General features: G+C 40.1%; 1 protein-coding gene across 3 annotated transcripts; it reads right to left on the minus strand.

Moving 5' to 3' along the window:
• Window positions 1-705: 705 nt before the first annotated feature.
• Window positions 706-12,595, minus strand: LOC104588711 (potassium channel AKT2/3-like). 3 transcript variants are annotated; one of them, XM_010246751.3, is made up of 11 exons: window positions 12,133-12,595; window positions 5,820-6,038; window positions 4,912-5,070; window positions 4,744-4,801; window positions 4,351-4,668; window positions 3,776-4,015; window positions 3,367-3,684; window positions 2,743-2,931; window positions 2,465-2,540; window positions 1,783-2,358; window positions 706-996 (listed from the first exon to the last, which is right to left on the minus strand). In XM_010246751.3, the coding sequence occupies exons 1-11, from the start codon at window positions 12,372-12,374 to the stop codon at window positions 866-868; spliced, it is 2,526 nt and encodes an 841-aa protein (XP_010245053.1). In that variant the 5' UTR covers window positions 12,375-12,595; the 3' UTR covers window positions 706-865. The 3 variants fall into 3 exon arrangements, with proteins under 3 accessions (XP_010245053.1, XP_010245052.1, XP_010245054.1); XM_010246750.3 differs by lacking the exon at window positions 12,133-12,595 and adding an exon at window positions 6,362-7,168; XM_010246752.3 differs by lacking the exon at window positions 12,133-12,595 and adding an exon at window positions 5,299-5,724 and having other exon boundaries at window positions 5,820-5,958.
• Window positions 12,596-21,692: the final 9,097 nt, after the last annotated feature.

The raw sequence follows: 21,692 nt of genomic DNA on the forward strand, positions 1-21,692 counted from the left end.
CTTAGAACATTGTATAAGGTTCAAAGTTCAAACCAATTGTGTAAAACTTTTAAAAGTTTCCTTGAATTTGGGGGGAGGGGGAGGGGTTATTATTGAAAATCAACAAGAAAACTTGGAGGATTTAAAAATCTTCTGGTTCTGTATTTCCATGTAGTATTTACTGATTGGTTGTCACTTAATGTTGATGACAACCCTAATCTCTCAATGTCCTTAAGAAAAGTATTGGTTTTGGTTTTAGCAAATACTTAGTACACATGATATTGCCAATATAATAAAGGGGTCTTCTTCAATGTAAGCTGTTTTTCTTGTTGTGAGTTCCAAAAATAAATAAAAACTATAGCTGATAGTTTGAAAAAAACTGCCTCTTATAATAAAAACACAGAAAACATGTGATTGGTTTGTATGTGTTTTTTGTTTCCAAGACTAATTTCTGGTTTGAAAAGCATGTTTCATCTGGTGATTTTGATTGCTTCAAAAAACATGAATGTTTTTTTTTCTTCCTTTTTCAAACAAAACCAATTTTTTTTTGCATCTCAAAAGAAAAACACAGTCCAAGAATGTATTTTCAAATTTTATGATAATGGAATTTTTAGATGCGAATGAAAACAAAATCATTCATGTTGTAGAAGACCCCCTAAATTTGCCACTAACACTGCAATCAATTATTACAAAATGTGCTGAAATGAAGTTTTTTACAGCCATCAATTGGAAACAAGTTCAAACTTTGCTCCTATTGGTTATATGTGAAGCATGAGTAAAATTGAAATTCATTATTTCAAGAAGACACAAGTGAGAAGAATAGCGTCCTTTCCTTCTTTGAAGTTGAAAGGCGATTTGCATAATCATCTAAGATTCTGAAGATTAATTAATTTGTACAAACTGTATTTTCAACTATGAAAAGCTTATCATTATCCCTTATCGTTTCAATGGAGTCGATTTCTGCACCTTCTTCATTTGTTATAATTGCATTCTTTGGGTCAAAAGCAAATTTCTCACCTGTCAATAAATGAAAAGCAGAAGTCATTTCCATAATCTCTTTCACCTCAGCAATCAATCTAATAAGAATGGATTATTTAGATGAGCCAGATAGTAGTATCACCTAAACAAACTAGCTAGGTTGGTAGACACAAAAATCACCAGATGAGTCCAACTTAGTCTATCAGTTGAGCCAAAAATATCATATACAGAAGACTATAACCATCTAATTTTACTGCATTAATTCGAGGGGGAGATAAGTTTTTCTTGGAATTAATAAGCAGATCTATGAATGATGCCAAAATCAGATGGTAAAAGATTACCTGATTATGCTGATATTTGACATAGCTAAACCATCAAGACCATTTGATACAAATTATGAGGGGACCAGATACCAGATGAATATATGGTATCATATGTATATATTCAGATGGGATGACTTGGAAACAGCCTCTCTGTATGTACAGGGTAAGGCTGTCTACATCTGTCCCTCCCCAGACCCTGCATTGGCGGGAGCCTTTTGCACTGGACTGCCCATTTTCATCTGGGATGAGATCAACCAAGCACAGCTCAAGTTATATTTTATGTTAACAATAGACTGGCACCATTATATATGTATTACAATGCACCCATGGTCCAGCCTACCGAGAGTTTCAGTTGGGTCAGTCCAACCATGCTGGCTCCGCTAAAGCTTTTTCCTATTGACTGCTCATTACATAATGCTGCCTGGCAGCATCAAAATAAGTGGGTTCAGAGCTGCTTAGGGTCTAGTAACTGTGGATGATAGACAAGGCCTCCTGATGTTACCTGCAATGTTTTTGAGCTCTTCCATTGAGCTTGGCAGCTTAATGAGCTTCCCAGAATCACTGGCAAATGTGTACTTCCTCACTAAAGGATGCCCTTTATATATGCTCACCCTCAGAAAATTCCCACCTTTGGATTTTCCCTCACTAGACTCTTTTTCTTCTTGCATCTTTCTGTAACTCACTGATAGATTGTCATGTATTAGAGTTCCAGGTATTGTAATACAATGGCCCACCCCTCTTTTCTGCACCATTTCATTCAAACTTGCTGCAGGAAACCCACTCTGATTTGCCTGATCAACCTTGGCACCATTCATAACCAGGAGGTTTACCATGTCATTATAGTTCTCATTCAAGGCGATCTGTAGAGAAGTGAATCCATCATGATTTTTCGATTCAATGTTCAATCCATGTTTCAAGAGTTCCTTCATTGTTGAAAGATCGTTTCTTTTTGCTGCTGTGCAGAGAAGTTCCCCAGCAGTGTAGGGATCAGAAATGGAGGAAAAATGGTATAGGATCCTGAAAATAGAATGGTGATTGGCTGCAATTGCATCCCATAGGGGAGTGTTCCCATCTACATCTGTAACCAGTGATACATGATCATGTTGATGAAAGAAAACCAAAATTAGATACATAATAGGAACTAGGAAAAGAACTATAAAAAGTTGGAAAAGAAGGCATATTACCTTTTATGTTTACCTTGCAAGCATGCTTGAGGAGGACCAAGACACACTCTTCATGTCCATTTGATGCTGCTATATGCTGGTGATGCCATAAGAAAGTAAAATATAAATAAACTCCCAAAAGTATAATTCATTCTTTAGAATAGTCATGGTTCTTAACAGGAAGGACCCTGAAAAGGTCTACCAGCAGGTTCAACTATCCGTTTTCTTTTTGAGTGTCCATATTCTATATATCAAATTTAAGATTTTCTAGATTTTAGAAGATAACAATTAGAACTTACAAGTGGGGTTCTTCCTCTGGAGTCCCCGATATCAGGATCCAACCTTGCCCTTAGAAGCTCATCTAGGAAGGCAGCATTACCAGAACTTGCTACAGTCAATAGGTTGACAGCCATGTTGGGCTCACCATCACCTTCTCCATTCTCAATTAGCATGTCATGGATATTGAGGTCCTTAAGCTCCCTGTAGTGCTGCAATGCATCATATTGAAACCGAGTAACTAAACTTGGCAGAATTAATTTATCCCACATCAATAGAATTGGCAACTCAGGGGTGTTCAATAACGGTTGAATTGGCTGAACTCAATAACTACAGCTTTGTTTTTTAGTTTATAAAACAGAAAACAGCCATTTAATGGATTTCGCAAAGTATATAATGACTAATCTCTAAAAGATAAGTCATTTACTAAACCCATATAAATCCAACTAGATGGGGTTTGGACTATGGGTCCTCAATCAAATAAGGAATCAGGATTGCCTTGTCATATACCTTCTTGGCTTCTTGGGGTAAGGTTGGCTTTGCTTAATCTGGTAAAGATCTTTGTCAGGTTTCAGATGTATATTTCTATCCCAACTCAAAGCTAGCCCAATGTACATTACCATTCTTGTGTCTCATTGCTTACTTACCTGAAGGAAGTTCTTAAGAATGAGTTTGTTATCTTGTCCTTTGGCACGCATGGCTTCCATCAAGGCACATGTTTTTAACCTCAGGAGTTGAGATAATGTCTTTGTTCTAAATGTAAAGCTTTGAGGTCTTAGGCAGAGCGCACCAACTTCCCCAAAAATGTCACCAGTTCTCAGTGTACCTACAACTCTTTCTTTCTCCATTTCATAGTCAATTATCTCTACTTCACCAGATACAACTATATAAACATCGTCTGGTGCTTCATTGTGCATTATGATATCCTCTCTAGGTGGGATATACTCAGCCTTCATCTTTGCAACCTGTTCAGTTTGTAGAACTCATTAACGAGAGATTATTAGGTGGACATAAGATAATTAGGCCAAACAGAAACCAAGAACCCAAAATACTCACCAGGAGCAATAATATTTCTCTCGATACACCTTTGAAAAGATATACTTTCTCCACTGTTGGTAGGAATAGATGTTGGCAGATGCTTTTACAGATTGATTTTGGAAGTTGTTCCATTAATTGTTGCTGGTTCAAGCTTTCAGCTCTAAATCTTAGGCACATGTATGCCAATATTTGCTCTTTCAACCTTGGAGGTAAATGGTTTCGGCACACGAAGCTAGAAGCTGCTTGTATGCTGTTCCTCTGCAATGAATCATATGATTCAGTAAAACCCAGAAAGGAAACTCAGCTTGTAAGGCCAATACTATAAATGATTCTTTATAGTTTGAAAGCCTGTATACTTGAATGAGTTCTGTGCTAACTATTACAGTCCAACTTTGTGAACAGTAACAATTGTCTCCCTCAACCAAATTAGTATAACTAATAATCTTTAAGAAATCTACCAAGTTTATTAAAATTTTAGTATAGCAAGGCATTTATCAATTTAGTACTGATGGAATCCATCATATCTTAATATAGAAAAATTAATTATGCTAAATTATACTTTGATAAAGCATGTGGAAACTAATTGGACTTACAAATTCCATTGTTCGACGAGTTCCTTCAACAACTAAATTGGTCATATTTCCAATCAAGTAGGCTGTAAGGCCTAGGTTGAAGAGCATATAGAATATGTTGAAAATCATCTCCATGGAGTTAACAGCATGTAGGTCACCATAACCAACAGTAGTCATGGTAGTGATGGACCAGTAAATGGATGAAACGTATCTGGTCCAAAGTTTTGCTTCTCTAAAATTAGGAATCACTGAGCCAATCCATGTCCTCCCTTGATGTGGATAGCGGTCAGCCAGCAAATAATAGACGCATCCGGCACAATGCACCATAAACAATGTAACCTGAACCAAATTTTACTATTTCTTTCATGATTCTGTACACTCTTCAAAAGCTATATCCAAATGAAATTTACTTACAGATATAAGTCTAGCACATCTTATCCAGAAATAGCTGAATCTTATGTCCTTCTCAAGCCTGCAAAAAATGTATACAATTAAGCAAAGGACTAAAAATTTCAATTAAAGAATCCTTAGAGAGGGCATGAACTCTGTAATTCTCTCATCTTTACAGGGATAAACAATCACCTTGTGAAGAGTTGCTTGACCCTTCTTAACCGCCAAAACCGGAGCAATCCCAGCAGGCAGTAAGTGAGACCCACTTTGGATTTTCCTGTAAACAAGTGTCCCAGAGCTTCAAAGGGGATTGTAGAAGCAATATCCATGACAAACCATGTTGAGAGGTATCTGGCAAACAGCATAAAACCAGTGTCATAAAGCTACTATATATTAGAATTACAAGGTTCTCAAACATATTGGAAGTGGTAATTGTAATTGCTTCCCATATCTAAACAACTGCAGTGAAAGAATAGTTTGGAAATTTATATACATGAATATTCACTTGCATCGTCAGTTACATTTACTTAGCTACCCATCTATTAGTCTAGAAGTTCTTTTAAAAGATATTCAAGTCACCTGATGGGGTCAAGGAGTTAAACAGCCTGGACTGTCCTGAGTAACCTTTAGGGACAGTTTGGTTTGCACCTATGAACCAAGTATAACTTTTAAACTTTGCTAATGAATGAATTATATTGGATTAAAGTTAGGCCCCAGCTTGAACCTAATAATTTGATCAATGTGCCTAGTCATGAGATGGGTTTTTCCATAAAGACTGAAGAAGAGTATTGACCCATGTGTTGAGGGTCCTGATCTTGTGCTGTCCTTGGCCAGAGCTGGCAGAGTTTTGCCGGCCTGAGCCATTGAATCTACTCATTTCAGGAACTACTTCCAATGCCAAAATCAGTCAGACTAATAACAAAGGAGTAATGGAAACATTCAACACAGAGGTGAATTGCAATATTTTTCTTTCACCGAGCCCCTTATGTAGTAATGAAGAGTTGCCTGCAATCAGAACAGAAGATCTGAAACCTCACTAAAATTTGTTATTGTATGATGAAAACAAGAATATATATAGAAATTTTGAGGAATCAGCAAACCTCATGGCAATTTTTTTGGAATCCCTAACTAGAAGCTGGCTTCTTGGATCAATGTAAGCCACAAAAAATGTTAGAATGATGTCAGTGGCGAAGAACAGGTCAACAATGTTGTCTGCTATGTAGAGTCCTCTTGTGGGAGAGGCCTTAAAGAATGCAACCTCAAATGGGTAAACCCATGCCGAATAAGCTACCAAAAACACCATAAAGGTCTCCCAGCATCTGAAAGAGCCAAAAAATATATGCATCAGATTGTATATACAGAGGACCTGAATTTCTAAATAGAGCAGCAACTCAAAAAAATTGCCAATATTTTATACACTTTAACAAAAGAAACTAAGCAAAATAGAAGTAAAAATTTGTAATCATAAGTTGGAAAACGCAGTAAATCAAGTCAGTGTCTGCCTCAATCATCTCTAATCTTCACTAGTTCATATTGAACACTCAATAGAGCTCAAAGTTACCTCATGCAGAGTACGTATTTATATATAGAAGACTGAAGAGAGTGCTCATTAGCAGTAATAATGGGATACATATATAATAACCTGTATCTGGAATCCATTGGGGAGATGATGCCTCCTCCGGAATTTTGGTTCTCATCATAGGTCGAGACTCCCAGTGGAGGAATGAGGAAAAGAGGTCCAACTTTTCTAGCAACTGTAACCGTGTCGACATTCCTGAGTTTAGGCAGGACGAACTTAGATTGGTTGAGAGGCTTGGGAGAGATGCCAGACTCAATGTCATTGTAGTCTTCTGGGGTTCCACAGCTTGAAGTAATAATGTCTGAACCAGCCATGCTTTGCAGCCTCTTGAAAACAAGACTCTAATGAGTTTGGACTTCACCCTTTGTACTGACTTCGAGGCTTTGACACTTGACATACTAATGAGCATTCACCATTGTAGTAGTAGTAGTAAAGCATTTGATATGGAGGCTCTTAGATCCTTGTGGAAAGATCTTGATTGAGTGATTAGAGCCAAGGTAAGACCAAGGAAAAGCTTTAAGAGGAAGTGTCTGGTTACGTAAAGAAATGACTAACAGAGAAAAGAGATATATAGAAAAAAATGTCACGGTCCCAACTATTTGGAGTCTTGGGAGAGTGGCCTGGAAATGGAGCTGACCTCTCTTTGGAATCTATATTCTCATGCTTGTCAACCCAAAATTTCACAATAAAACCAAGCAATAACCACTGAAAAGAATATACAGAAAAAAACAAATGAAACCAAAGAAATTTGATGTTGAGATGTTTCATTGGTGGGTTGTGGGTACTCACATTTGATTGCAGTTACAATTGGTAGGTGAGGTTTGATTGAAAGTCTGGTGGGATGAGAGAAGAGGAAGGGGGGAGGGGGTTGTAATTTCTGATGTAGAGTTAAGCTTTTTAGAGGTGAAAATGAAACAGAAGGTCAGAAATCAGAAGAGACGTACACTTCTTTTGTTGTTGATTAGAGCAAAAGATCAAGTACATTGTCATGTGTAGGGTAGGGTAGAGGGAGGGAGGTGTCAGAGAGAGAGGGAGAGAGAGAGAGAGATTCTTATTTCCCTTTTCATCATGTGTGTGTGTGAGGTAAGAGAGAACTCCAGAATTGCAATTTTACTGTTTTTCTTTTTCAAGCTTCTGAACTCTGAAGTCTGATGATTCAAGTGTCTCAATAATTGAAAGCAAATAAATTGATTTTATTTCTTTGCGCATTATCATTGTAGCAGTACATGATCATTTCTCCGAATTGAAGACGAAGGACAAAATGAGACAACTCCATGGAATAATGGTGGTATGAGATGAGGCTCTGGGCAACAGGGCAAGTGGGTGGTGGCCTTATAGCGATACAAAGGCTGATAAAATAAAATTGGAAACTTTTGATGCTAGAGCCATCATAATTAAATTGATTCAGAAATGGCCACATGTTGGGTTCCTGGAGCCCTTGATCTTTCTCCATCGATTTGCCTTTTATCAAAATTCTCACTCTCTGTTACTTTGCTCGATGATCATGTATAGATTTTATAGACCTGGTTTCATTTGATTGCTGACCCTCTTTACTTTTTCCATGCCTGTGGTGCCCACAAGAGAGACATGCAATGAGGCAAAACTGAGCAAATTTATTAACTAATGTTACCATTCATTGGCTATAGAAAATTTAAAACGTTTATGTTTCCTAGATTTTGGTTGATAAGTACAATACTACATAGTCAATAACCCACCCATTGTTTTAAAAAGGCTAAATTAGCCCCAACTATTAATTTATTTCATCATAAAATAGAGGGAAGTTTTGTCTTTTCAATGTTGATGTACCCCCGTTTATACCGTTCATTGTGGGTGATTTAAAGAGGTGGGGCTCTCATGGAACATCCAGTACAAGGGCTACCATCAGATCGACAATAATTGGTCCAGCAAGAGCATGTAGCCCTTCTGAGTTGCCACCCAAGCTGGTACATGCAATATATCAATACAATTCAAGTTTCTATGATGATAGTACAAAAAGATCTGTCACATGTATACAAATTGAGAGGCATGTGGTACAGTCCCACAGCCTCGGGATTTGTTAGTTATTTATAGTTTCTATCCAATGCTTAGATCCCCAATTAAACCCTGGAGACATGTTTCATACCCATGTGAGATCAAAAGTATGTGATAGCTTTTAATAATTAAATTAGAATGTTAAAACACATTTTTTTTTTGTATATTATGAAATAAGAATTGTGGTGATATAATCAATTGGGTAAGTGCATTTATATGTTCTTTTATTTCTTAGCTAGTTAAATAAGATGATTGTTTTATTCATAAAAAAAAATATTTTAAAGGAGGCATTTTTGTCTTATTCAAGTATTGATAACTTTTCCTTCTAAGTGGGAAACTTACCTGCATACGAGATGGATATACAGATAAGCGATACCTAGGGAAAATAAATTTTTCATAGTCCCCACATAAATCTGAAAAAAAGAACATAAGTATCTCTGTCAATAGGAAACAAAATCCTATTGACCAACTTTCCCCCTCTCAAAATCCAAAAAACAAATGTCCCCTAAGTTTCCCTTGATAACCTTAGTTATCATGAAATGAGAGGCTGAGGTTTTCCTATACCTTATGGTTCTCACATGCTAGTATTAACTCTGATATCCTAACTTTAGATAGGATCAAACTCATGAGAAATTCCATTAGGTAAGACTGTAGTGAACATTAACCATCAAGGGCCTGTTCATTTCTTTTTTGGATTTGAGAGGAGGGAAAGTTGGTCAATGGGATATTGGTTCCCATTGACCAAGATGCCTATGTTCTTTTATCAGATTTGTGCGGGATCAATGGAAAATTTATTTTCCCTAAGCTCCTAAGTGGGTAAATAATTTTTTCACATGGGGGAAAGTTGTCAACACTTGGATGGGACAAAACTGCCCCTTTTAATAATGGTTTTTTATGACTAAAACATTTGTCTTATTTACCTGGGAAATAAAAAAACATGGACATGTAACTTCCCCAAAACTGAACAGGGCCCAAATGCATCTTACAATGGTGGCATGTGAAAACTTAGATGGGATGGTGTGGAGGTTAACTAAGCCAAGGCAAACTTCTATAGCATGTGAAAACCAAGCAAGAGTGGAGAAACTCTGCAATGGTGGCAAGCATCAAGTTATCTTTTTCAAAAGTTGGGGAGGTTGCAAAGGGAGGGCAGAAAATACAAAGTAGGGTAGAGAATAGTGGCCTTCAACTCTTTAGTCCAAAGGGGAGAGAAGGAATTGCAGAAGAAAGAGAGGGCAGGAAAGAGAGAGAACTTTGGGGTTTCGGTTTTGTGACAAAAAGGACATAGAAAAGAAAGTAAATGTTTTTCTTTTATAGTTCACATTAGGGGTGAGCAAATGGGTGGGTTTTACTCAGAACTGAATGGAACTGACATCGAATCAACCTCGAACTGACCCTGCCCAATTTGTTACAGGGTACGTCTTGTCACAAATTCTTGGAACTGACCCCCGCTCAAGCCGATTCCAAGGTCTAGGGGTTTACCCCACCTGAACCGACCTAATGAACCAGCCTTGATTGGCCTTGGTGAAACTAACCTTGGTAGAACCTACCTTGGAATCGAACTTGCCTTGAAATAAACCCCAAAATACTTTTAGGGATGTGAAGATTTGTATCCTAACACTCATGGTTAATTACAAAGGACATGGTCTCACTTGACCATTGAGTTATTTAGGTGATTTGATCATTTCTTTTCATTTTAATATTTGAATATGTACAATAAATAATGTAAAAGATAATAGTTACAAAATTTAAATTTAAAATTATATGTTTTGAACTATATAATGATAATCTACATATAAGATACACAATTTAATCAATAAAAATAATATAAGTTTTAAAATATGCATTTATATTTATTGAAAATCAAGTTTTAAAGAATATGCTTCTTTTTTTTTTTGTTTTTTGAAAGGGGAGAGTAAAATATAAAAACAAGTTACACAGGTAGACCCTGAAACCGACCTCAAAACCACCAAAGTCAGAACCAACTTTCCCAAGATAGATTGTAAGTTCTAGGTTCTGCCATATAAATGAATTTAACCAACCCATAATCACCCCTAGTTCACATGCTTAATGTATCTAACATGGGTATCCAAGTGTCTTTTTTTAATTGGGGATCTAGCATCGGTTACAAACCATAGGTAACCAGCAGATCCGGGGGCCCACCCATGTGCATGATGGAGTGCAACATTTCAACTTGCTACCAATCAACGATCTTCCTCGTTCTCTATTTTCTTTACCAAAGAGAAACTACCTTTCTTTTGCTGTTTAAAATTAAACTGATGATAGTTTTTAATAAACCTGGCAATTGGGTTGGGTGGGTCGGGTTTGGGTTGGGTCAAAGTATTTCGGGTTAATTTCGGGTTGGGTTGGATTCAGGTTGGGTTGTCAAATGCTAGACCCTAACCTTAAATATTTGGGTTAAGGTTGACCCATGGGTCAATTCAGGTCATCCCAAAAAATAATTAAAATTTTAAAAAATAAAAAAATAAATGAAAAATGTCAAAATTAATAAAATTAACCTTAAAATTCCAAATATAAAATAAAAAACTTGAAAACTTCTAACAATACATAAATAATCCCAATTAAACTTAACAATCGGGTCAATAGATTAACCCAACCCAATTTTTCGGATCGGGTCGGGTCATTTTCAAATTCGATAGCAAATATGAGACCTTAACCCTATTTTTTTGGGTTGGGTCAGGTCGGATTCGCGGGTTGGATCAACTTTTAATGATCAATTTTAATTGTTAGTTTTTCACAATTGGGACATCTCTCCTGTTGAAAATTCTTAGTTATATAATTAATATTTTCAAGCCGTGGTCAAATCAGCTGGTTGAATTACCAATCAATCCATCGCCTGGTCAGATTGCTGGATCTGTTTCAGCTCCAAATAGTTTACTTGAAAAAAACAAAAAGAAAAGAATAAAAAGCTGTTGACTTTTGTCAATGACCCGGTGGGTTGGTTGGTTGGTTGGACGACTTACTGTTGATCAGTTTGCAGCTTACAGGTTAGACATTATCTCTCTGTTTTTTCTGTACTTTTAGCTATTTCTATTATTAAGAAATAATGATTCTCATTAAATTTATTTTTACTTAATATCTGTATTTTCTTTAATTTTATTTTTTTATATTTTTTATTATTTAATTATTACACTAAGGGTTGGCTCATTTGACGTGGACAACTGAACCACTGACCTGCCACCTGGACAGTTCGGTGTCTGTTTTTAAAACACTGGTTATAACAATGAAAATTACTGAATAAGGCTACTTTTATCTTTTCAAAAAAAAAAAATGGAGACAATTAATTAAGGGTGTGATAGTCTTAGCAGATATAGGGTGTAAAAACCGCCATCACCCCAAATAAATTTATGTGAAAAGGGTAAATTTAAAGAAAAATTAAGAAAGAAAAATACGAGTCCATTCATCAAGTAAACACCGCCCACCGGTCAAATAATGAGGTGGGTTCTGTTAATAATTATACAAATTAAATATATGTAGAGAGAGTACAGATATGCAGATATATACATGGAGTTGAAATATGATATTCAATTGGCTAGTACAAGGTCCTGTATGGGTGTTGTATGGCCTGAAATCCGATAATCTCTAGTACTCAAGATAAGTCACTAGTTTTCTGGCCTTTTCTCTGCATAACTGTAATGAGAAACACATGTTGAATACTCATGTTTATGTACTACTTTCATGAAATTGTCTATGTATTAGCTTTTTAATGGAAATACAGATCAGAAGACAAACGAATCATAAACTAGCTAATATACAAGTACTCAGAAGACAGATGATGAACTGACCTGTATCTTGAATCTATTGGCGAGATGATCCATCCTCTGGAGTGGATTTGATTTGGGTTAGAACCGGAATCACCCAGAGGAGGGAGGATGATCTTTGAGAGGTAGTAAGGATTAACAGATTCAACAGTACCATCTCCACTGCGTGGGATCTCTGAGTGGTGGAAACCCATCTTTCTCTGAGAGCTGGAGATACGGTTGCATGGAGCAAAACTACTTTCCATGTGCCTAAGAACAGAACTCATTAAGTAGTTGTAAGATCATGTCAGAGATTTTCTCAGGTAGAGATGGTGAGACATCAGATGCCATCAACAAGAACGAAAAGATATATTGATGGCTGCAGACAGTAGGTGGTGGTCCTAATAGTGACTCAAAACCAGCAAGAAGTTGGAAACATCTTCATTGATTGATTGAAATGAAATTGTGGGGAGATTATATGTGGATGAGAGCCCTTTGTTTCTTTTCTCTGTTTAGTCTTTCCATGTTAGAGACATGTTGTCTCACTAATATTGATTGCATTCTCGAAAGCTAAAATACCTTCATCATACGCGTGGCATATATACACATCAGAGAGGGCCCACATTTACCATCATTCAGTTATTCCTTTTCTATCTTCTTCTCTTTAGTACTTATACTCTTTTTAAGAAGGCAGTTTCTACCCTACGCAGTGGTGCTTGCCCTCATGTGGTAGTTTGGTAGTTTTTTTTAAATGGATTTTGGGGTGGATGCGGGTATAACCCATGTGGGTATTGGGTGGGGTATGATAATAGAAAACCTGATCTTCCCTAACTTGCATATTGTTGGATGATATATAAATTTAATTGATAGTTTATATAAGATAAGGGTTTTGATTCTGAAAATCAGACCTGTTATGGGTTTTGATGACTGTATAAGTTGGAAGGCTTAGGGAGGTCGACAAGGTTTAGAATTTATAAAGCCCTGACATAAACACACCCATTTCGATCTGGTCATATTCAAGGATAGGGGACCCTTTGGATTGGCCAACTGTTCAATACTCGAGTCCAGTTGAGCCTAAGAAAGTGATTACTTTGAACATGATGCAAGATACGTAGTTTTCAGGCTCAAATTTTAGGATACAGATTTGCACAGGCAATATCAGGTCTGTTGAGACTATGGTTGCAGCAGATAATGATCCCTCAATAAATACAAATAAGACAAGGAACTGAGTATTTTTTCTTTGATAATAATCACATACATACAAGCACATGCAACTGCAAACAAACAAATGAACCCCTCGTAGTTCAAAGTTATTATATTTCAATATAATTAATTAGGGCATGTTTGATATCATTCCCTTCGATGATGTCTTAGAATTATATAAAGTAATTTAAAGGTTTTATACATATTTTATATTTTTATTGGATGTCAATTAAATGCTACCTGACAAAAACGTGTTAATGTCGTTTCTATTGCATAAAACATCAAAATGACATTCTTTTTCTACAAGTGACTTTCACTGAACTCAAGGCATTCAGTATTGTTTAAATACGCTCAACCGAATTAAAAAGAAAAAACAAAAATGAGAAAGGACTCCAGTATTAAATAGTAAACACTTCAAGTTTTGAGTCCTTTCATAAAAGACTTTACTGTTTTTAAAAATAATGCTTTCATAAGAATATTTTTATAAAAATATTTTTGTAAAAATGTTTTCATAAAAGTATTAATGAAAGTACTTTCAAATGGTATATTTTGATTATTTGAGAAAAAAAGGACAAAATATTCATAAATACTTATCAGAAAAAAAGACTATCAAATGCCCAATATAAAATAAGTGCTTATTTTAAATAATAAGCACTTAAAAAAATTGGGTGACAAATATAATTAAATGCTTATATGAATAAACACTTATTTTTAATTTAAGCACTCACAAACGAGGCCTTATTCTGATACATGACTAGCTAGGGCCTTGGGGTTGAAATTTGGCTGATGAATTTAAAGCGAAGAGAAAAAGACGTAAGGCTCTTTTGGGTCACAAAACATTTTGGCACGTGGATGGATATGTTAATCTCTAATTTATTATTATTATTAAAAATATCAAAACTAAAATATTGGCATTAAAGTTTCAATGGAAAATTTCAATAAAATTATATGGAGAAATTTTGTGCTATTACAAGAAATACCATTACCACAATTAGTAATAGGTCGGCTTTGAGTGGGACCCATCTTTTAAATTATTGAATGTTGGGTCCTTATCTTTCTTATTGTTTTCAATTGGAGGAGGAGGATGTGATGTGAATGAAAATGTGGTTTTTTGAATTTGGGAGATGGAGTATGAGATTTTACATAATCAGATGGTGTACGATTTAGATACTCCTATTTGGAAAACGATTTGAATTCCAATTATGCGGTGAGTTGCATCAATCTGCAAAATAGTAAATTAGAGAACCCGGGATAGTTAACCCGATGAGGTCATTTTGATGCTTAAGTCAGTACTATACTATGGATGCGAGCTGAATATTTGAGTGCTTGAATGCTAGTGAGTAAAATAATCACGCGTACCTTTGCCTTGGGGCTGTATGTCCTTATATAATGGAGTAGTCGTGGGCCTTACGAAAGAGCTCCGGGATCTCTGGGCTGTGAGGATAAGATCTGTTCCATTTTTGAAGGAGAGCAATGTGTTGATAAGGTTTATCGTCTACCTCCGGTTCAGGCGGAGCTAGGATGAGTCTCGTTGTGATCCGAGAAATTCGGGGTCCGTTGGGGAGGCTTTTCAAGTCAATTACGTGGCGTTTTGACTCTTTAGCTCCAAACTGATACTTCGGTTCTTTAGTCCCGAACTGGATCGGGTGTTGATGTGTCTCTACACTGAGGTGGTTTTTGGGCCGAGGTGGCTTAACATCCGAGCTCCGAATGTTGCGGGTCGGGTTCGTTTGGCTAAGTTGTCACCCCTCAAGCAGATCGCGTCTACGTGTTCCCTTCTTACTAGGTCGTTCCAAATCATCCTTCATCAATTGCCCCCCACTCCTCGTGCTAGGGGTCCTGACCCGGTGCGGGGAGTTCATGATGAGTCTAGGTGGTTTTGGCACAAAGTCTAGGCGGATGGAAGGGTGAGCCGCTGGTCGGACCTGTTCAGTCATCTGGCTCAACCACGAAATGACCCGGATCACGTCTCGGTCATGCGCTTACGTCACAATGTTTATAAATTCTGCGGATGCCAAAGGGCACGCTCAACCGATTTCGTCCTCGGGTAGCATGTACCCGGTTTTCATGGGAGCCGTCGGATTGTATAGATCTCAACCGTTAATTTCCGAATGTGGTGGACTATAAATAGGGGGCCGAAGGGCCCATTACCTTCGCCATAAGTTGTGTAACTGAGCTCTCCTGAGATCGCGTCTTTAGCTCGCCATTCTTTCCTGTGTCCGAGGTGGTTATCGTCTTCTTTGGCGAGTTCGTCTTCTTTCACTAGTTGTTCCCTTTTCCTTTTCCTGTCCAATATGTCTAGTGCTATCATAGATAGGTTACTTAGTGACTCTAGCGAGCCTAGGGGTGCCGAGGTGCGGTCCTCAGCTCCTGTCGGTGAGGCCAGCTCTTCGCTAGAGAGCTCCTTTTTAAACCTTTTAGGAGAAATGCCTTTACCGGACGTCGGGCCATCTCGGCTTGAGGAACCCGAACCTCAAGTAGAGCGGCCGACCTCCGAAGAGGGGGTCTCATCATCTACTCGAGGTCAGGATCCGGACAACTTCGGCCCTTCCACGATGACCTCGAACAGGTTGTTGTCCTTGATAGCTCGTTACCGTCTCCCTGACACTCTTGCTTTCAGCATTCCTTTGGGTCAGTACCCTTGGGTTCACGATCATTACGAACTCGCGGTTTTTGAGGAGCAGCTCATAGTTGGGCTGTGCTTCCCGCTCCACCCCTTCATCGTAGAAATCATTAAGTTCTTTAACGTCACCATTGACTAGCTACACCCGAACTCCATCCATACCATTGTTGGTACGATCTCACTTTTCCCTGAATATAACCAACCTCTTACTTTAGACATCTTTGGTTCGATTTGTTCCATTAAAAAGAACTCTTCTTGCTTGCATGGGGACACCCGTTAGAGCTACTATATCTCACCTCGCCCCGAGTTCAAGGTCCTGTTCGATAACCTGAACAAGATATCGGCCTAGAAGAGGAGGTAGTTCTTTGTTCGAAACCTCAAAGGATGGCCATTCCCAACTCACTGGCGAGTGGTCATTAAGGACCCCGGGGTGAGGCTGGATGCAGAGACTAGGGCGGTAATCCACTCTTGGAGGGACCTTGGCCTTGAGATGGAAGATTTTCTGGCTGAGGAGAAGCTTGTACGAGTTGGGTTGTGTCCTCTTGGTAGGCCTCCACCACGACACACACATTACCTCTCCTTTTTCCTTCCCGCACTTACTTCAGTTCGCAACTAACTCTTTTTCTTCTCTCTTGCAGAAGCTATGACAGGTGTTGACGCCGCTAACCTTTTGAGGAGTGTTCAAAGGGGGAAGAAGAGAAAGGCTTCGAAGAGGTCCCGTCAAGAGGAGGCCACCTCTTCGGTTCCTGCCGATCCTGAGGTCACAGCACCAGAGCCACCCTCTACCGAACTCCCAGGGGAGGAGGTCTGTCCCCAGCCCCTGGTTGTTGACTTGGACGAGGATCAGGATGAGGGGACCCCACCTCGCGAGCCCGAAGGTACTTCGGTGCCCGAGCCTCAGTCCCCTTCAGCAAAGGAGAGCATAATGACTCTGAGGCTCGGGTTCCTTAAGAGCAAGGATGTCATGTTTCATGCGGAGGTCGCGGAGTGGGCTGACATGCCAACAAGTCAGCTTGGAGGGAGGGCAGCCTCCTACTGTATGGTGGTAAGTAACCTGCCCCTTTATTTACTTTCTTATTCTTCTATCAACGACACTTACACTTGCTTTCTATTTTGTTTAGGTGAACTCTGCTATCCACTCGTTTGTCTACCAATCTGAGATCCGCTTGAAGCGAGCTCGGGAGGCCGAAGAGAATGCTCGAAACCTTTACTTCAAGCTGGATTTAGCTCGCGGTGAAGTTCTTAGAGCCAAGAATGGAGCTCGGAGCCAGGAGGAGTTGATCCTAGTGCTGACAAAGGAGAAGAAGAAGATCATGGGGGAGAAGGAAGCTCTCCTTTGGGAGAATGAAAACCTTGAGGTGATGATCAAGGAGCGCACCGAGATCTTCGACACCGCTAGTCAAGAGACGAGGATTCAAGAAAGAGATTGCGCCATCAAGGAGTTCAAGGAGTCCCCTGAGTTTCATGACCTCTAGGTCGAGTATGGCTCTGGCTCGTACCAGTCGGGCTTCAAGCTCTGCAAGTGGTTGATGCGGCAGATGTTTCCCGAGCTCGACTTCGGATCTATCTCCATGTCCACCGTTACTCCTGAGATGGCGAAGGAGGCTGGCGAGGAACTTGACTCCTCCGAGAGAGAAAGCGATGACGAACTTCTCGAGGCGAGATCGTCAGGAGAGGCAGGCCAAGATGACGTGGAGGAGGACCACATGGAGACCGACCTACCTGTTGGGGGAGATTCTAGCAAATCTGATGTTTAAACATGCCTCTTTTCTTGGACCCTCCCATATAGTGTATGTCCCGGGCCTCCGAGCCCAGTTATAGTAACCATGTGTGCAAAAATATAATGATTCAAAAAGTTTTATGTGTGAAAATATTGTGCAAAAATATTTCTAAGTAAAAATTTTTCCAAGTGTTGGTTATCCTGAAGTGCCAGACTAGCGAGCTGGACTCCAGATGGGATTAAACTTGTGTTGTTGTACGCCAAGGTGGATAGATACTGTAGGGTATATACCCGACCTATCTATGCACGGGCTACTTAGAGGCGATTGGTTATCCCGAAGTGCCAGACTAGTGAGCTGGACTCCAGGTAGGAATAACCTTGTGTTTGTTGTACGCCGAGGTGGATAGACACTGTAGGGTATATACCCGACCTGTCAATGCACAAACTACTTACTTGCCCAAGCTGAAGAGGCAATTGGTAATCGTTGCACCTATGCCCAAGAGGCGACTAGGACTTGTCTGCCTATGCCGAACAGGCGACTAAGACTTATTGTAGTTGTCAGCTCGGCACCATAGCCCTTAGGCTTCTGGAAGTGACTCACATTCCTCTCTCAAACTAGTCGTCTTTTTTGATCAGTTTGGTGGTCGCATAGACTTAGAGAAATTTTGCCTTGGAGTCACAGGCTCATAAGTAGTTCCTTCTTAGGTTATCGATATTCCACGCTCGAGGTACCTGCTTCCCTTCCAAAGTCTCGAACTCGTATGTACCCTACCCGAATACCCGCTTTGCACAGTATGGACCTTCCCAATTTGGTTCGACACCTACGCCAGGCTCAGGTACCATAATTTTCCGAAGAACTAGGTCGCCGACACGGAATTGTTGCTTTTTGACTCGGGTGTTATAGTATCGAGCTACTCTCTACTGGTAGGCTATGGTTCGAATGTAAGCCAGGTCTTGCACCTCCTCTACTAGGTCCAGGTTGGTACGGAGCTCGCCATCGTTTGTTTCCTTATCATAAGCCTCCAATCATAACGTGGGTACCTCGTTCTCTGCCGGGATCACCGCCTCTGTGCCATACGTGAGGCTGAAGTGGGTCTCACATGTCGCAGTCTTGATAGTAGTTCGGTAGGCCCAAATGATACTGGGCAGTTCGTCTTCCCACAATCCCTCGGCTCGAGTTAAGCGAGCTTTAAGTCCGCGAAGTATCACCCTGTTAGTTACTTCTGCTTGTCTATTCGCTTGGGGGTGTGCCACCGAGGTAAAGTTTTGCTGAATTCCCATCTCGGCACACCGGTTTTAAAACTTAACATCTTCTAACTACTTCCCATTGTCGGATATCAGCACGCGGGGTAGTTCGAAGTGGAATACTATGCTTTTCCAAAAGAAATTCTGTATGTTATGAGCTGTGATCGTTACCAAGGGTTTGGCTTCCACCCACTTCGTAAAATAATCTACTGTTACAACCAAGAACATCTTCTGACCTGTTGCTGGCAGGAAAGGACCAAGGATGTCGATTCCCCACTGTGAAAAGGGCCACGGGCTGGTGAGGTATTTCAAATCAACAGCAGGTTAGTGGTGGATGTTGGCATGCCTCTGACACTTGTCATACTTTTTGACGAGCTCGAGTGCATCTGCCTTCATTGTGGGCCGATAATAGCCTTTCTTTAACACTTTTTGTGCAAGGGATCTGCCCCCTAAGTGTCCACCACACAAGCCTTCATGAGTGTTGCGAAGTACATGCTCAGCTTCTGAGGGTCGCAAGCAACGCAAGTAAGGGAGTGTGAAATATCTTCTATACAGCTGTCCGTCTATGAGAACGTACTTAGCTGACTGACGCTCTACCCTCCGAGCTGCATTGCATTCTGCAGGTAGGATCCCGTGGAGCAGATAACTCGCGAGTGGGTTGATCTAGCTCGGTTCTGCTTGTGACATGGGAGTGACCTCTTTTGCTCCTCCGAGAATGCTGGGCTGAGGTAAGTCCTCTATGTACATAGTTCGCATACTCTTGCTGCTCGTGCTAGCTAGACGTGACAAGGCGTCGGCCTTAGCGTTCTTGGACCTCAGAATTTGTCTGATAAAGTAAGAGACGAAGCTGTGTTGGATCTCTCTGACTTTGGCCAAGTAAGCTGCCATTGTGGGGTCACAAGCTTCGTACTCACTAGTGACTTGGTTGACCACTAGTTGTGAGTTGCTGCATACGATGAGGTGCTTTTATTTCAAAGCTGAACCGGAGAGCATACTCCAACTTCACCTCGCTTGGGCCGTATAGTATCAGTCCTGCACTGCTTCCTTGTTGGTTGGACGAGTCGTCGACATGGAGGATCCAGGGCTCCTCGTCCCAGGTCGGTTCCACTCTAATTGGGACTGGCGCCGCACCAGTTGATGTTCTCATCGTGTGAGTAAGTTCGGTCAACTCGGGGGTCGCTACACCGAACGTGCACTCTACTACAAAATCTGCTAAGACCTGAGCTTTGACTGTTGGTCGAGGCTCATACCGGATATCGTATTCGCTCAGCTTGATGGACCACTTCATTAATCTCCCAGACACCTCGGGCTTAAGCAGAATCTGCCTCAGGGGTTTGTTGGTGAGAACAACGATAGTATGGGCCTGGAAATACGGGCGAAGTTTTTGGGCTGCTATGATCACCGGTTGATTCTCTCATCGTGTGAGCGAGCTCGGTCAACTTTGCTACAAAATCTGCTACAAAATCTGAGCTTTGATTGCTAGTCGAGGCTCATACCGGATATCGTATTCGCTCAGCTCGATGGACCACTTCGTTAATCTCCCAGATACCTTGGGCTTGAGCAGAATCTGCCTCAGGGGTTTGTTGGTGAAAACATCAATAGTATGGGCCTGGAAATATGGGCGAAGTTTTTGGGCTGCTATGATCAGTGCGTATGCTAGTTTCTCGATCTCCGGGTATCTAGTTTTTGCATCTTGCAAAATTTTGCTAACATAGTAGATGGGTCGTTGAACTCGATCTACTTCTTTGATTAGTACCGAACTAACCACTTCATCGCTCGCACAGAGGTATAATTTTAACACGTCCCCTTCTTCGGGTGGAGTTAAAACTGTGGCGGTACCTAAGTACCTTTCAACTCATCAAAAGCGAGCTGACATACTTCAATCCACTCGAAGTCCTTGCTCTTTTTTATAGCTTTAAAAAAGGGTAAGCACCGGTCTGCCGATTTAGATTGGGTCAGCCTCTGAACCTCTTTTATTTTTTGGGGTGGTCTTATATCTAAAATCGCTTTTATTTTGTCCGGGTTGGCCTCGATGCCACGTTGGTTGACTATATAGCCTTGAAATTTACCCGACTCCGAAGACACATTTATTCAGATTTAACTTCGTGTTATATCTTCGTAAAATTTGAAAAACATCTTTTAAATCATCTAACAAAGAATTTGAAAACTGGGTCTTCACAACCATGTCATCAACATAACATTCTACTTTATTGCCAATTAACGACTTGAAAATTTTATTTACAAGGTGTTGGAGTGTTGCCCCAACATTTTTCAATCCGAAGGCATGACCTTGTAACAATATAACCCGAGCTCAGTTATGAAAGCAGTCTTGTCCTCATCGGCAGGATCCATCCTAGTCTAGTTGTAACCGGAATAGGCATCTAGGAAGCTCAACAACTCATGCCCTGAGGTCACGTCCACTAGGCGGTCGATCTTGGGTAGCGGGAAGCAATCTTTCGAGTAAGCTCTTTTTAGGTCGGTGTAGCCGACGCACATGCGCCATTTGCCATTGGCTTTTTTCACCAGAACTGGGTTAGCCACCCAGCTCGGGTAATGAACTTCCCCGATGAAGTCTGTCGCGACAAGCTTCCCATCCTCTTCATCGACTACCCTCCAACGTTCCGGGGCAAGGTTGCGTTTCTTTTGCCTTACTGGCTTGACTAAAGGGTCGGTATTAAGTTTGTGAGTTATCATTTTTGGATCAATCTCGGGCATCTCTGCCATGGACCAAGCAAAAATATCTAAATTTTCAAGTAAGAAACTTACTAGCTGGGTTCGAAGTGGTTCCTTTATCGAGGCACCGATCTGAAGAGT

The sequence above is a fragment of the Nelumbo nucifera genome, chromosome 5 (assembly GCF_055504915.1).
Source record: "Nelumbo nucifera cultivar China Antique chromosome 5, China Antique-T2T, whole genome shotgun sequence".
NCBI lineage: Eukaryota > Viridiplantae > Streptophyta > Magnoliopsida > Proteales > Nelumbonaceae > Nelumbo > Nelumbo nucifera.

Coding starts and splice junctions, on each gene's coding strand:
- LOC104588711 (XM_010246750.3), bottom strand. CDS start 6,612: ATGGCTGGTTCAGACATTATTACTTCAAGCTGTGGAACCCCAGAAGAC. Junction 4,016..4,350: donor CTCGTCGAACAATGGAATTT/GTAAGTCCAATT, acceptor GATTCATTGCAG/AGGAACAGCATACAAGCAGC. Junction 997..1,782: donor AGAGCTCAAAAACATTGCAG/GTAACATCAGGA, acceptor ATTTATTGACAG/GTGAGAAATTTGCTTTTGAC.